The 13595-nt window shown below is 43.0% G+C and overlaps 1 protein-coding gene across 1 annotated transcript; it reads right to left on the bottom strand.

Moving 5' to 3' along the window:
- Nucleotides 1-167: 167 nt before the first annotated feature.
- Nucleotides 168-12746, bottom strand: LOC115057401 (glutamate decarboxylase 1-like). Its single transcript, XM_029524500.1, has 16 exons — nucleotides 12671-12746; nucleotides 10917-10973; nucleotides 9155-9292; nucleotides 8221-8463; nucleotides 6894-6984; nucleotides 3493-3605; nucleotides 2959-3074; nucleotides 2235-2314; nucleotides 2098-2152; nucleotides 1894-2010; nucleotides 1736-1800; nucleotides 1554-1632; nucleotides 1254-1403; nucleotides 959-1066; nucleotides 429-518; nucleotides 168-341 (listed from the first exon to the last, which is right to left on the bottom strand). Exons 1-16 carry the CDS (start codon nucleotides 12744-12746, stop codon nucleotides 168-170), a joined length of 1752 nt encoding a protein of 583 aa, XP_029380360.1.
- Between the last annotated feature and the right edge of the window lie 849 nt (nucleotides 12747-13595).

Below are 13595 nucleotides of genomic sequence, written 5' to 3'. Positions count from 1 at the left end.
TCTCTTGTTGCTCGTTTCTCTTCATCTGGAGAAACAATCAAAATGCTTCAGGCTGAGACGGACCAGATAGAAAGAACCTAAAACATGTCCTGCCATAACTCTGTCAGTAGCACTGTGACTGTTTCACCTCGATGCAAATATAACAGATAACAGACAGCGGCAGCAGCCTACAGGTCGTGACCCAGCCTCTCAATCTCATCGATGAGCAAGTCGATGTCAGACTGAGTGGCTGCTGGGTTGGAGACGACCATACGGAAGAAGTTGACTTTATTGCCCTGAGGCTGATATCCCACCATGGTGGTGCCCGACTCCATCATCATGGCCTTGATCCTTGGAGCCACCTGATGATATTCATAATAGTTATCAGCACATCATCCATCAGGTTTATGAAAGTGACTGCTATTTGCTGGAAATAATTGATGCTGTACCCTATGGAGTTTTTCTTGCCGCTCATCACCATCTGGCATCCCTCTCAGGCTGGGTGGTATGTACCAGAAACAAACATTGGTGTGCTGTGGCTATAGACAGAAATAAACACAATTAACACACACACACACACATGGCCTATAGATTTAAACCAAACACCAAGAAAATGAAGATGGAAGTAGTGGAAAAGCAGCAAGATAAATACTGACAGAGCTAGAGGGATAGCGGGAGATGTCCAAATCTTTTTATTATATTTACTAAGTATAGGTTCCATATCAACACAGGGAAAGTATCAGTGCTCAGAGACTTAAAACTCCACTAAAAAGGTGTAATTAAAATCACAAATATATCTGACACTTTAGATGCTACAGCGGATAAGAATGGGTGTGTTCTGTTGGTTAATTCCCCATTAATTGATGTCATGTTGATATATAGCTAACAAAGAAAGTCAGTATTTCGAAATGACTTAAATATAAAACTTTCCTCTGTGATGAATTTAAAACTGAAAGAACATAAAGTTAAGCAAACTCACCACTCCATTAAACACCATCTCATACCCCTCCCTGTTCTTGATCTTGTTGTACAGGTACTGAGACAGGTCCAGACACCTGTCAATGTGCTGCTCAAACCCAATGGTGCCCTGCCGGGGGAAGAGAAAGGCTGGTGAGACAGTAATTACTGCAAAAACCAATGAGTAGAACACTAAAGCACGTGTTATTGTTGACCCTGTATCAGTTACTTTTCAATTCATTACATTTTAATCTGTAGGTCAACGTACAACCTGTAGTTATGCAGTTATACAGATTATCCGTCTCACTTAATCTCACCTTGGCCTTCCACATCAGCCAAAATTTAAAGATGTCGACATGCCGACCACACTGGATCGCCTTGTCCCCTGTGTCGTATGTGACGTCATACTGTTTGTCCGGTTGGAACAGGTAGCCGGCGCACATGGAGTTGCAGCCTGCCATGATTCCCTGAAGACAAACACAGAGTCCATGACATTTTTTTCCCATCCTTTCTGTTGGAACTATGTTAGCTGTATTGGCGTGCTATTACTACGAGATGAGATAATGAATGTAGAGACATAGCGAGCATGTACTGTGTGTGTGTGTGTGTGTGTGTACCTTCTCTCTGACCAGGATGGCCGAACACTGCAGAGGCACACCCATCATTTTATGAGGGTTCCATGTGACAGAGTTGGCTCTGCAAAGTTTAATATACGTGTTCAAGTACCGACATAGCCCCCATTAAATGTTCCTTCAGCAATAATACAGAGAAATCCAACTCGTTATTATTGTGTGCTCACCTCTCAACTCCACTGAGCTTATGGCGATGCTTCCTGGACATCAGCAGGCCACCACCCCACGCTCCCTGAGGACACAGGACAGTTACTGTTACATAAAGGTACACAGATAGCTACTATCAAAATATTACAATTTAACTGGACCAGTGTCAACTACTTACATCAACATGGAGCCATAGATTGTACTTCTCACAGATATCAGCGATCTCATTGATTGGATCAAATGCACCATACACAGTTGAACCAGCGGTGGCATTCACAAACAATGGCACGTAACCCTACAGATAAAACCACATGCACCACTTAGAAGAACAAAATCGTTGTAAGAGACATAAAAGGAATGAAAGTAAAAGGAAGATACCGACCTTCTGTTTAGCATCAATGATCTTGGCCTCCAGATCTGCAGGAATGACTCTTCCCCTGATAAGGGTGCAGAGCAGCGTGTTTGCATCATGACTCGATGAAATTATTTTTGCGCAAATTTCTAACGTTAATCCCATACCTCTCATCTGTGCTCAACAGGATCACATTCTCAGTGCCGAAGCCCAGAGCAGCTCCTGCCTTCTTTATGGAGTAGTGACTCTGAAGAGAAAAAGCATCAGAACAACGATTCATCAGCCTGTGAAATAACAGCTAAGCTCAACTAGAGTGGAGATTTCAGGAGCTAATTGCTACATGAACTTTATCTTACGGGCTGATATGTTGTCAGCTCTGCTGTTCATTGACAAAAGCGGGTGTGATAAAAGTCAAACAAAACCATTTAAATAGCCATTGCCTTGATTCAAATAGACCTGCTGATTACTACAGGGCTTCTTCAATGGCCGTAATCTACAATCAGTGAAGCATACAGTATAGCCTACTTTATGGGAATACTTAAAGATCCCTTGTGGCATTAAGTGCTCAGTTAGAGAAATGCTCACAGCACGCGTTCACGCACTGAGCCATAAAATGACTTGTCGGCACTTCTACAACATTGTGATGTCACAACAAAGCAGTCACTGCTCTAAGCCATGTGCCAAGCCCCACCCACCTGGGCCCAACATCCAACTTCTCAAGATCTGAAGTGTTTACCTGAAATCGCCTGCATTTTCATTTGATCTCTGAGAAATCAGTTAGCCAATAAGAGAGAGACTCCTCCCTACGCTGAATTTTGGTTTCTGATTATCAAAGCCACAAAACATCTTCTTATGGATATTGTGCGTGTATGTGTGCTCATGGTGCCCTACATGTTCTGATGTGAAGAGGACAAGGCGGGGAGCAGCTGACATCCCCTTGGTCTTGACTTCTGGGAAATACTTATAACGTGCAATCATCACACTGTACATGTTGGAGATAGCACCCCCTGTTGAACGGAGACCAACAGATCAGCACCATGGACAGAACAATGGTCACAACTGTTGTATTATTTCCAAAATGACTGGGACTCAACGGTATTAACATTAATTCATTCAGTCATCTTTTTGGGTGCTCACACTGGGTGAGGGCGGGGTACACCCTGGACAGGTCACCAGTCCATCACAGGGCCAACACACCAACAACCACTCACACTCACACTCAGGCCTACAAACAATTTAGAGTCACCAATTAACCCAAACATGATGTCTTTGGACAGAGGGAGGAAACTGACACCAGCATGTTGTCCCTGCGATTGCTGGTTTGGCTCCAGCTTTCTCTGCGGCCCGGAAATGGATAAGTGGTAGAAGATGAGTGTATTAATATATTCTAATATATGTAAATAGATACAGTTACAATAGACCAACCTGGTGAGAAGAGTCCATCTCCCTCTCCATCTGGCCAACCAATCATCTCTCTCATTTTCTTCAAAGTCAGCTGTTCCATCAACACAAACACTGGAGCAATCTCATAGGTGAACCTGTCAACCATGTCACAAAACTGCTGAATATAATGTGTCAATCAATGTCACTGCAAGAAAAGAGTCATTAAAAACTGCTTTGTGGGAAAGAGGAATAAAAGATAACTGTTATGCCCACATTTGCAGATTACAAAACCCAAAACACAGTCACGCTGCCACCGCACACACACACACACACACACACACAGGCTCACTACTTTTTCATTAGCTCTGCTATAATTCCATCCACAGAGCACAAACTGGAGCTTGTGCTGACTGGGCTAATTAAAAAGTGTCTGATAGGAGTTGGGCAGCAAACATTAATATTCAAATGCCTCAAAAAAATCACTCAGTAGTTTAATTAATGCACACAAAGCTCTGATGGCTATCTGTCAATCCTGCCAATCTCACTGCTGAGTCTGAATGCAGCTGATTTGGCGGCTGAGGCGATGTGAATGTGTTGTGTTTGCATGTGTGTTAGTGTGTGAGAGAGAAAGATGGGAGTGTTTTAAAGAGATAACAGCCTCTGCTGGCCCCAAACTACAGAGACTGAGGAGGAGACCATGATTATTAATGTTATTCTGTCATTTCAAGAGAGGAAAAGATTAAAAGACATAAATAGATCTCCACAACACAAGGAGATGAGAGACAGAAAACAGCCTTTTAAAAATGGCAGATTTGTCTTTGACCTCTCAACAAAAGATAAAATTACAGGTGGCATGGCAGCTCCATGGACGACACAAAACTCCTGTAAAGGATAAGAAGATCAAATGTGTCACAGAGAGTCTAAGCTTTTGCTGTCTTTGCTAACTGACAGGCCATCTCACTATCTCGCACACTCACTCTCAGGAACGATCCCTGTTTACCCTGCTTCTAATGAGGCCAGTTACACAACACTCCCCCACTTGGCCACTGGCCGCCTCCATACCCATCTAAAACAATAACATTATCTCCATCCTCTTCAGTTCCTCTCAGATTTCTTTTTTCGTGTAGGTTTCTGAACAAGGAGCGAAGCATTTAGTAGTTAGGGTAAAGAAGCGGAGATAAAAGCTGCAGGGAAACAATGGACTAAAGAAAACTGTGACAAAAGAGGAGGCAAGGATGTGCAAGCAGAGCGAGGAGAGAAAGCAGGACAAAAAGAAGAAGCAGAAAATAAGGAGAGTGACAGCCATGATGGGGGATGAAAATGAAAATATAAAGATGAAGCAAAATAGATGAGGGACACATTTTTCTTGTGTAATTACGCCTGGTGAGAAAAAATCTGTGGGATGGATTTGATCGGAACATTAGCTCCTAGTCAATACACTAGACCAGATTATGACTGCTGGGCTTTGACCATGAACAGTAACAACAGGGGATAAAATGAGAGAGAAGAGTAAGTGTCTTCTCTCTTTCCTGATCATCCATCCCCTGGATGAGGTGTGTGTGAACATTATGGAATTATAGCTGATATAAGGAGCAGGAAAAAATACCCTGATGTCTAACATTTTCTCTCAAAATTCGTCCCAGTCACATCTGAAAAGGAACAAAGCCAGAGCACCTTTTTAAAATTCTCCTTCTCTCTGTGAGTCATTTCATGCTGTAATGACAATAATGGTGATCATTATCGCAATCAGAGCCAATCATTGGTCTTTTCAGGGTGAAAATTACCCCTCAGTCACCTGCCTGTCCCCAGGGACAGCCCCTAAATGCCCTTATTATTGTCATCAAGGGCACTCATCGTGTATGGGTCTGTGTTTGAATGTGTGTGTGCGTGTGTCTCTATGTGACTAACCCTGTGACCCCCAACCACGCTCTCCTCTCAGCCTCTAAAAGGACCACTGAGTCAGTCTGTATCCACAGGGACAATAGAGCCAGAATGAGCACTCCACAGGGAACTGTGGCAGTCAGTTTCCACAGTGTGACAGGGTTTTCTGTGCAGCCGGAGGACATTGTGTGTCAGTGTGGGGCCCAGCTGGCCTATCTGCTAAGACCAGCTCACAATGAGCCTGCAGTCAATGGACTGGAAACCTTAGCTGTTTTATCTGGGACAGCCAGAGCCGGTGTGTGCCTGTGTGTGCATGTGTGTGTCTGTGTGTGTGTGTGTGTGTGTGAGAGAGAGAGAGAGAGAGTCATTATGAAAGTGTGCATGAATGTGTAAATTCAATGGCCTTTTCTCTTGGGGCATTCTTCCAACCAGGAGATGAGTTGGGGAAGTTTTTCCTAAGAGGGGGTGGGTTGCTAAGCTAATGTTTTGAGAAATTAGGTGAATTAAGGTTGCCAATTTCCCTTTCCAGCTTTTGGTTTATTATTCTCAGGAGAGAAGGGAGTGGCCAGGATAGTTAAAGATCCTTAATGTTTAATTTGTCTACGTGGACCGGAGTCTATTGTCTAATTCCCATATTTAGTCTATGCATTGCATCCATCCTGGAGTCTCCATGTCAGACTGTTCCATAAAACTAGAGATGTTAAGATGTCAGTGTAATCACTGCAAATGCCTGTATATCTGTTGTTGTTAAAAGGCCGATTCTGCTTTGGACTCTTTATTTAAATTATTTGTTCCAATTTCTGTTGTCTCATTTGTTGAGTATGCTCTGCTTTTGCTTTTCTGAGGCTGATATAGAATAAGCAATATCGGTTGGACAATACTAAATATTCTGCTTTATGTCAACTTTAGAAAATTTTGACATTTTTAAAATTGGAACAAATAATCACTTCTTTGAGAAAATAACTGAGCGATTAAACAATAATAAATGCAATCATTAAATGCAGACATTGGAATGGATTGACAGAGTTGTTTTATTATTTTACCTGTGTGTGTGTATTCTAATATTGTACAATAGTATTAGTGGGACATTCCTTGTTCTAGTCTAGTAATCACATGGTTATAGCTTATGTGTGATCGTGTGTGTATCTGCGCTGAGGGTGTGTGATGTTGATATGGTTCGTGCCCTCTATCAGACTGGGCCACCATGTAACTGTGACCTGAGATCAATATGCAATCTAACCACCCCTGAGGCTGGGCCGTCTCCAATATACAGTACACAATGGCAGCCCACCGTCTGTCAACACAAAGTCTCTACAGGACAAAGCTAACACTTTATATAACTGCCCTCAGAGGACGTTGTAACCAACAGTGGAGTGAGCTAAGGGAAACACCATAAGCATCTTTCATAATGATTTTATATGATGATGACTGGGACCTATTTCCTGTGTCCTAGAAACTGGAAATCTCAGTTGTCCTGTCATGACATGTAGAAGTGTTCCCCCTGTGTAGTTGACTGTGTCACAAGCATGCAAACAATGAAAGCAGCCTCCTGCATGACTTACATGTTGGTGTTAGCAGTGGAGGTCAGCCACTCTCCAGCCAGACCAATAATGTCCAGACCAGAAGACAACTGGTTGAAAAAGCGTGGGTGACCTGACATAAAAAATAAATATATCAATGACTTAAAAAACATATACGTGCCACTTAACGGAGGAATTGTTACCTTTACGAAGAGAAAGCCATAAGACAGTTTTGAGAAACTGAAGAATGCTCACCAGTATGCTGGATAAAGCTGAAATAATCTGATAATATAAAATATGAGCAGCATCAAGAAATAGCTCTTCATTTTAGTTTCCATTTGGGTGTCATTTTGTATTTCCTTGGTCAACCATGAAACCTGAGGGACCTGACAGAGCCTGAGAAGTGTACCATAATTACATTGGTTACAAGACTGTGTGACAGCCATTTAGACTCTGAGGTACTTGCACACAATAGGCCTGCAGCCTAAATGCAGTCATGGATATATCAACACCTCTGGATGTGGTATTGGGTGGCTCGAATAATAAATATAACGTGGCATATATATTATCTGAATTATATGAATTGACTTCTAAATATAAATATTTTATGTCAAACACTGATGTATTAGAATTGATGTTGCTTTAATTAACCTGACGACAAAAAGAAAAGTCAGCTCCGGGTTTCAGCACCGCGGCCAGCTCCCCCAGTCAGCGCTCACCAAAAACAAAACAACGCAGAGAAAACAAAAACAAACAGACTGAAAACACCAAGTGTCCAAATTAAAAGTGGCAGTGAATAATATGCACCGAAGAAACTGCCTGATGTATAAACCCCAGGAGACAGTTTGAGCGCTGTCGTTTTTAACAGCTTGAAACAGCCCGTGTTAGGATCCCCCCTCAGGCGACACTTGCTTTAATAAGTCGAAGGGAAAGAAAAGGAGGATGTGAACCGAATTACCAAGGGGACGATAAATAAAGCAGTCATCGTGATAATCTGTATACTATCCCTAAAACAGCTTTCCCCAAATGGTTTGTGCAGAATTCATATCTGCACAATAAAGTTGTCGGTAGTAATTTACATGAACGTGAAGCATTTGGCACTTTTTTTTTATCACGATAACAATAGTGGATGTAAACATCGTAGAACGTTAGGATTTGTCTGCAAAATAATTTGCACTTGGGCTACATCCAAAGTTTGAAGCTAATAGATAAATAATAATGATCGTAAAAACGTTATTTTATTTAATGGAGTAAAAATGCTGATTATATTTTTAACAACATACTGTCATTTTGTCACTATTCAAAATTACGTAGCCGACTGAAAGGCCTGAGTTGTGGTCTGATCTGTATTGAAGGTAAACCCACCCACCGGTCCGGACGCCATATTTAAGCGTGTCCCTGCAGTCCACCAGGATCTGCTCCAGGGACTCGGGCTGGTCGGACAACTCCAGGTTGAAGCCCTCCATCCCCTCCAGCAGCTGGTGGGGGTGGTGGAAGTCCAGCACCTTGGTGGAACGGTCGAAAGTCTTCTTGACGTAGTTGGTGAGGATGTCGACCACCTCCAACAAAAACTGCATGGTGGGCTCCTCTCCATTTTTGGCTGGCAGCAGGTCTGAGAGTTGGGGACAGAGGCGGAGGGGGGGGGGGGGGGGGGGGGGGGTCAACCTGGGTGCTGAATCCAAACAGTGGGCCTGTAATGGAGGCCTGAGTCTGTCAAAGCGAGGAGCCTTTAGAAAACTGTGGCACCTTTGTACGATGGACGAAATATTCATGGCGAATAAAGACTGTATTTATTATCGGAGAAGTCGAATAGCATGAGTCATAAATTTTGGCTGAAAGCGACGAGAGGTATCGATCTTGCAACCTCCTATTAATTCATACTCATTATAGAGTGAGAACACAAAGAACATTGGGAGCAGTTTATAAGCAAAAGCTGGTGTATGAATTATTGTTTTCATTTTCACTGTCAAAATATTCAAAAAGCCCACCTGAGCCTATAGAGTAGGTTTTTAACATCATAGCTTCTGAAGCTCGGGCTTCTTCTTCTTCTTTTTTTGAGATGTTGGCCAGTTTTTCAAATACATAACACACTTAGATTCGGTGAAGCAAAGGTTAAAAATATGTCAGGCTATATTATCAAACAGTAACAAAACTGAAGATTGGACTTTACTGCTTCTTCGGAAGCATCTGACGCTCTTATCCTGGCAGAAAGCACAATCAATTCATTAGATGTGAAATAAAGACGCTGTAATAAAGCAACGAGCTCTCTTCTGGTCTGGTGCAGCCCTGCAGAAATACCTCACCTCTGGCGAAAAGGTTGGAGAAGTCGGTCTCGGTGCGGCGGAAACGCTCGTCCCTCTCACTGTTGTCGACCGAGAGCAGGTTCTTCTGGCCCGCCAGCCTTCCCTTCTCTTCCAGACTGTTGTTCTTCTGCAGGAACCCTAAGGTGTTACACGGCGGAGGGCAGGAGTTATCACCAAACATCTCCATCCCTCACACAAGGAGGACTTAATGACGGAAGCAAACAAATACAGTAAAATGATAATTAAATGAAAAGGAGGCTATTATAAGGCGAATCAACGTATGAATAGTCAATGATGATAAATATATGAGTGGGATAACTAATTTAGAAGAATGTCTTTGTTATCTAACGTCAGATCCTCGTGAACCAAAGTCTATTATCAGAAATGTTTTGGTGGAAGCCGAAGTTTAAATATGCACACACACACACACACGCACTCACGCACACGCAAACGCACGCAAACGCACACAAACGTTGGGGTGGCTGCCCCACCCTGTGATATCAAAACCACACCCCGGTCAGGAAGCTCCCTCCTGCCCTCGCAGACAGACCGGGTCGGTGGGCAGGACCGCCTGCGGTAATGAACCATGCAGCCAATAAATACCGCCCTATAAGGAGGACTTAATGAAGGGTGTGCACAGGCCTCAGGCAGTCTGCCCCTGCAAGCAAGTCTATAGTGTTGAGCTCCATGATCGATCCGTGTCCTGCATATTGCGCTCTGAATCCGCCGTATAGAGTTGGGGACTAATTGTGCGTGAAACACGTGGAGGTCGTCCACTGTGATCTCTAAGATATGAAATATTCTGTCCCGTATTTTTCACAGAAAACTCCACTTCCACATATCCTTCATTGAGTCCCAAATAAAATTATTCATATTTAAGATACCTATATAAAATAGTTTATTTCCATTTCATTTCCAGACCATTTAAATGTCATTTAAACCGATCACAGCCGGTCATTTTCTCATTCTCAGAAATGGCAGTCAATCAATGAACAAATCACTCACTCAATCAATCAAAAATATTCGATTCTTAATTCATTTCTGCCAGCAAATGAGCCGGTAATATCTCACAAGAAATTGAAATTCATCCACAATTGGGTAGGTGGTAAACATCATCCATCCATCATCCGTTTACCTTTTTAAAACCACTCCTTCAGACTGAGAAACGTGAACGCCTTCTCTGCGACGTCACATCCGCCTCTCACAGTAACACAGTAAGGCTGCACAGATTCACACTCGGATAAATGTCTCTCAGGAAATATGTGACTGGGAAATGATAATACCGTCACATTTACTGGTTAATTTAAGGGTCGGTCTGAACTGCAAATTCCACCTTTCCAGGCTTGTCTTGGATTTTCCTGATACTGATGTAATGGAAAAGGCATGTCGGGGGGGCTTCGGGGTCGGGGGACTGCCCCTCGGCTCACATCCTTGGACCTACAGGCTAATGTCCACTGACCTTCAGAAGATGGAAACTCACAGTGACAGACGTAACTGTACTGAACAGTCCTTGTCGTGGCCTTTTTCAAAAGGCCTCAAAATGGGTAAAAAGGAAAATAAAAAATAACAGTGACATGATGTTGAAAATTTAAAGAAGAAAAGAGACAAAAATGACTCCCTTTGTGAGAAGGAATGACAGGTGACTTGAGCCACAAAAATAAAAATAAAAAAACATTATTTATAAGATGTGTAAGAAAAGTTTCGGTGTCAAAATGCTGCATAACAGATACAAGACCCTCAAAAAAAAAAAAAAAATACTTACCGCAAATCTTCATCCCCAGTTTCCGCGTGCATCCGTGCATCCACGCATATTCGTAAGCTAAAACAGAGTGAACGGTTGAGTTTGTGACTTGCGGGCCACGGACACAGAGCAGAGAGCAGACAGCACAGGCGGCGGACGGCTCCCGGGCCGGGTGTGTGATCCTGGACACGTCAGGTGTGTTTCTGGCGGTTTGTGGCAGTTCTTTGACTTTGCTGGGAGAGAACTCACCTCTTCCATTATTATTATTATTATTATTTGATTATTTATCACAACACCCACTGATCATAAGGGGATGGGTCTTTATAACATTTCCGATTTAAGTTGAATCGATAGGGACAGACAGTGGCCCGGCCGGCAGATCCACGCCGGCTCACACACCCAGCCGAGGGGCGGACTGGAATTAACACCCGTGAAATGAGCTCGCGGAGGCGGGCAGGAATTAATTGAGTGAAACACAGTATGTGACTGAAGCGAGCTGGTAATGTCTGTGGCCGGGAAGACCGTAGCAGGCTTGATGCAGAAACTTATAGTGAGCTTTAATGCGTCCACATCATGCACGCAAGCTCGCGCCACCCACACACATATACACACACGCACGCACGCACGCACGCAGACCTGAGCGTGGCCATGCATGAGCAGAGATGAAGCAGAAGCCAGAGGGAATAAAATGCACAGCGCGGCGGAGAGGGGACCTCATGGAAAACTTTCAAAACAAAAACAAGTATTTAAATTTACTGAGGCAACTTCATTCCGAGAGAAAGTGGAGCTCAAAGTGCTGAGGCCGGCCACACACACAAACACACACACACACGTAGCTGCAGACACTAGAAGCCGCCAGGCGTGAGATGGAGCGTGGCAGAGAGATAATGACAACATCCAGCAGCAGTATACAAGCAACCCAGACAAAACAAACACTCTGTTTAAATGGCTCTTTTTTTTTACCCAAAGAACAAATTCACATTTAAAATAACCATAACATATTTTAAGGTAAGACACATTTATTGACACCCAAGGGCTACAAATAAATAAAAAGATTCAAACATCTTAATTTGATGTAGAAATTAAACTGGACCTCGGGATATTCAGTCCATTCTCTTTAATATTTGGCTGAAAAACTCTGAAAAACCAAATATGACAAAAATAAATCAAAATAAATAAAAACCGATAGAGTTTATTTCATAAATCCGTCAGGATCGTTTGGAAAAAAAACGCTATTAAGTCCTAGAAAACCAAAACAAACGTGGTTGAGATAAAAAAAAAAATAACCTAAATGTTCCCACTAGGATTTTTTTTCCCGATTTGAAAATACATATTTATTCTGAAAACATCATCACTAAGGTCATTCTTGGCTCGTTACAAATAGCGCTGTCTTAATGGCGCTTTATGTGTGCGCCGCTGATCCTCCAGACAGCTACAGGCCGCTGTGATGGCTCTGTTTTTAACCGGGATGATTAACGACGGAGCCCACACAGCAAATGGCCCGGGAGAGAGAGGCTTTTATCAGACAGAGAAGGAGGAGAGAGAGAGGGAGGGGGCAGACAGAGGCAGACTGAAGCCGGGAGGGTGTGTGTGTGTGTGTGTGTGTGTAGGTGGGGGTGCTTTAAGCCTGCGTATTGGCAATAGATTTCACCGCAGAAGTGTCCCTGAGCAAGGCACCGAGTCCCTGTCCTCCAGGGAAGAACTACCCCAACAAGAATTTACCCCCCGGGTATGGACTGGGGGTTTTTAACAGAGGCATGGGTGTGAGGACGTACTTGTGGACGGAGGTCTTAAATTGGCGGAGTTGGGGTCCTGGTCGCCGCCGGTGGCTCTCGGTTCAGACGTGGCCATCAGTCCTCTGTTATCTGATCTCCAGCTGGGGAATTATTCAACTGCAAACAAAACGGTCCACGGTTAGAAACTGCCCGACCAGCTTGTCCAGTTCACAGCCTGAGCAGCCAATTTATCTAAATGATTTGCTCAGTTTATCTGGCACAGGCCCTGGTATGATTAAAAAATGATGTGATGTCCAAGCATGTCTGAGGCTGTGAATCAAGACGCGCGAAATGGAAAGGATTGCGCACGACGCACTGGCAATACGCACGTTAGATATTATTAGTGATAACATTATGGATAGCATTTGGCAATTAATCTCAAGAAATTAGGGACAACGTTAGACCACAAAAGTAAATTTGGAGCTGAATATGAAAGAAAGATGACTATTTACACTAAGCTCTAATGGCTGATTGGAGCAAATGTGTCTTTTTTGGTTCTGTTAAGAACCAATGAGTGTGTCTGTGATAAACCACAGCAAACAACAGCTGACATTTCTGAGGAATAAAAACAACACGGACACATTCGGCTCGGCATAGAAGATATATCTCAAAAAAGCTTGAGCCTTCATGTTTGAAACAGCACCGATTTACTTAACAAATAATGATAATATGTAACTATAATGTCCACATAAATAGTACACATCATTCACAAATTGACCGAGCAATCGACATTTCAATTAAGTTGCGCTTTGATTTCCCACACAATCATCACTCAATGTCATTCTGCTATGATAGACAGACTGGACAACTAATGAATTCCTTCCGCCACTCATCAAGGACTAATTTCTCCCAAATGATACGGTGAATTATGGCAGATATCTCCCCCTATGTAATAATTGATATAATCTAATTTCCTCCTGGATAA

Source organism: Echeneis naucrates, chromosome 17, assembly GCF_900963305.1.
Source record: "Echeneis naucrates chromosome 17, fEcheNa1.1, whole genome shotgun sequence".
Lineage (NCBI taxonomy): Eukaryota > Metazoa > Chordata > Actinopteri > Carangiformes > Echeneidae > Echeneis > Echeneis naucrates.
Note: the sequence above shows the minus strand (reverse complement) of the source record. Positions and strands in the feature narration are given on the sequence as shown.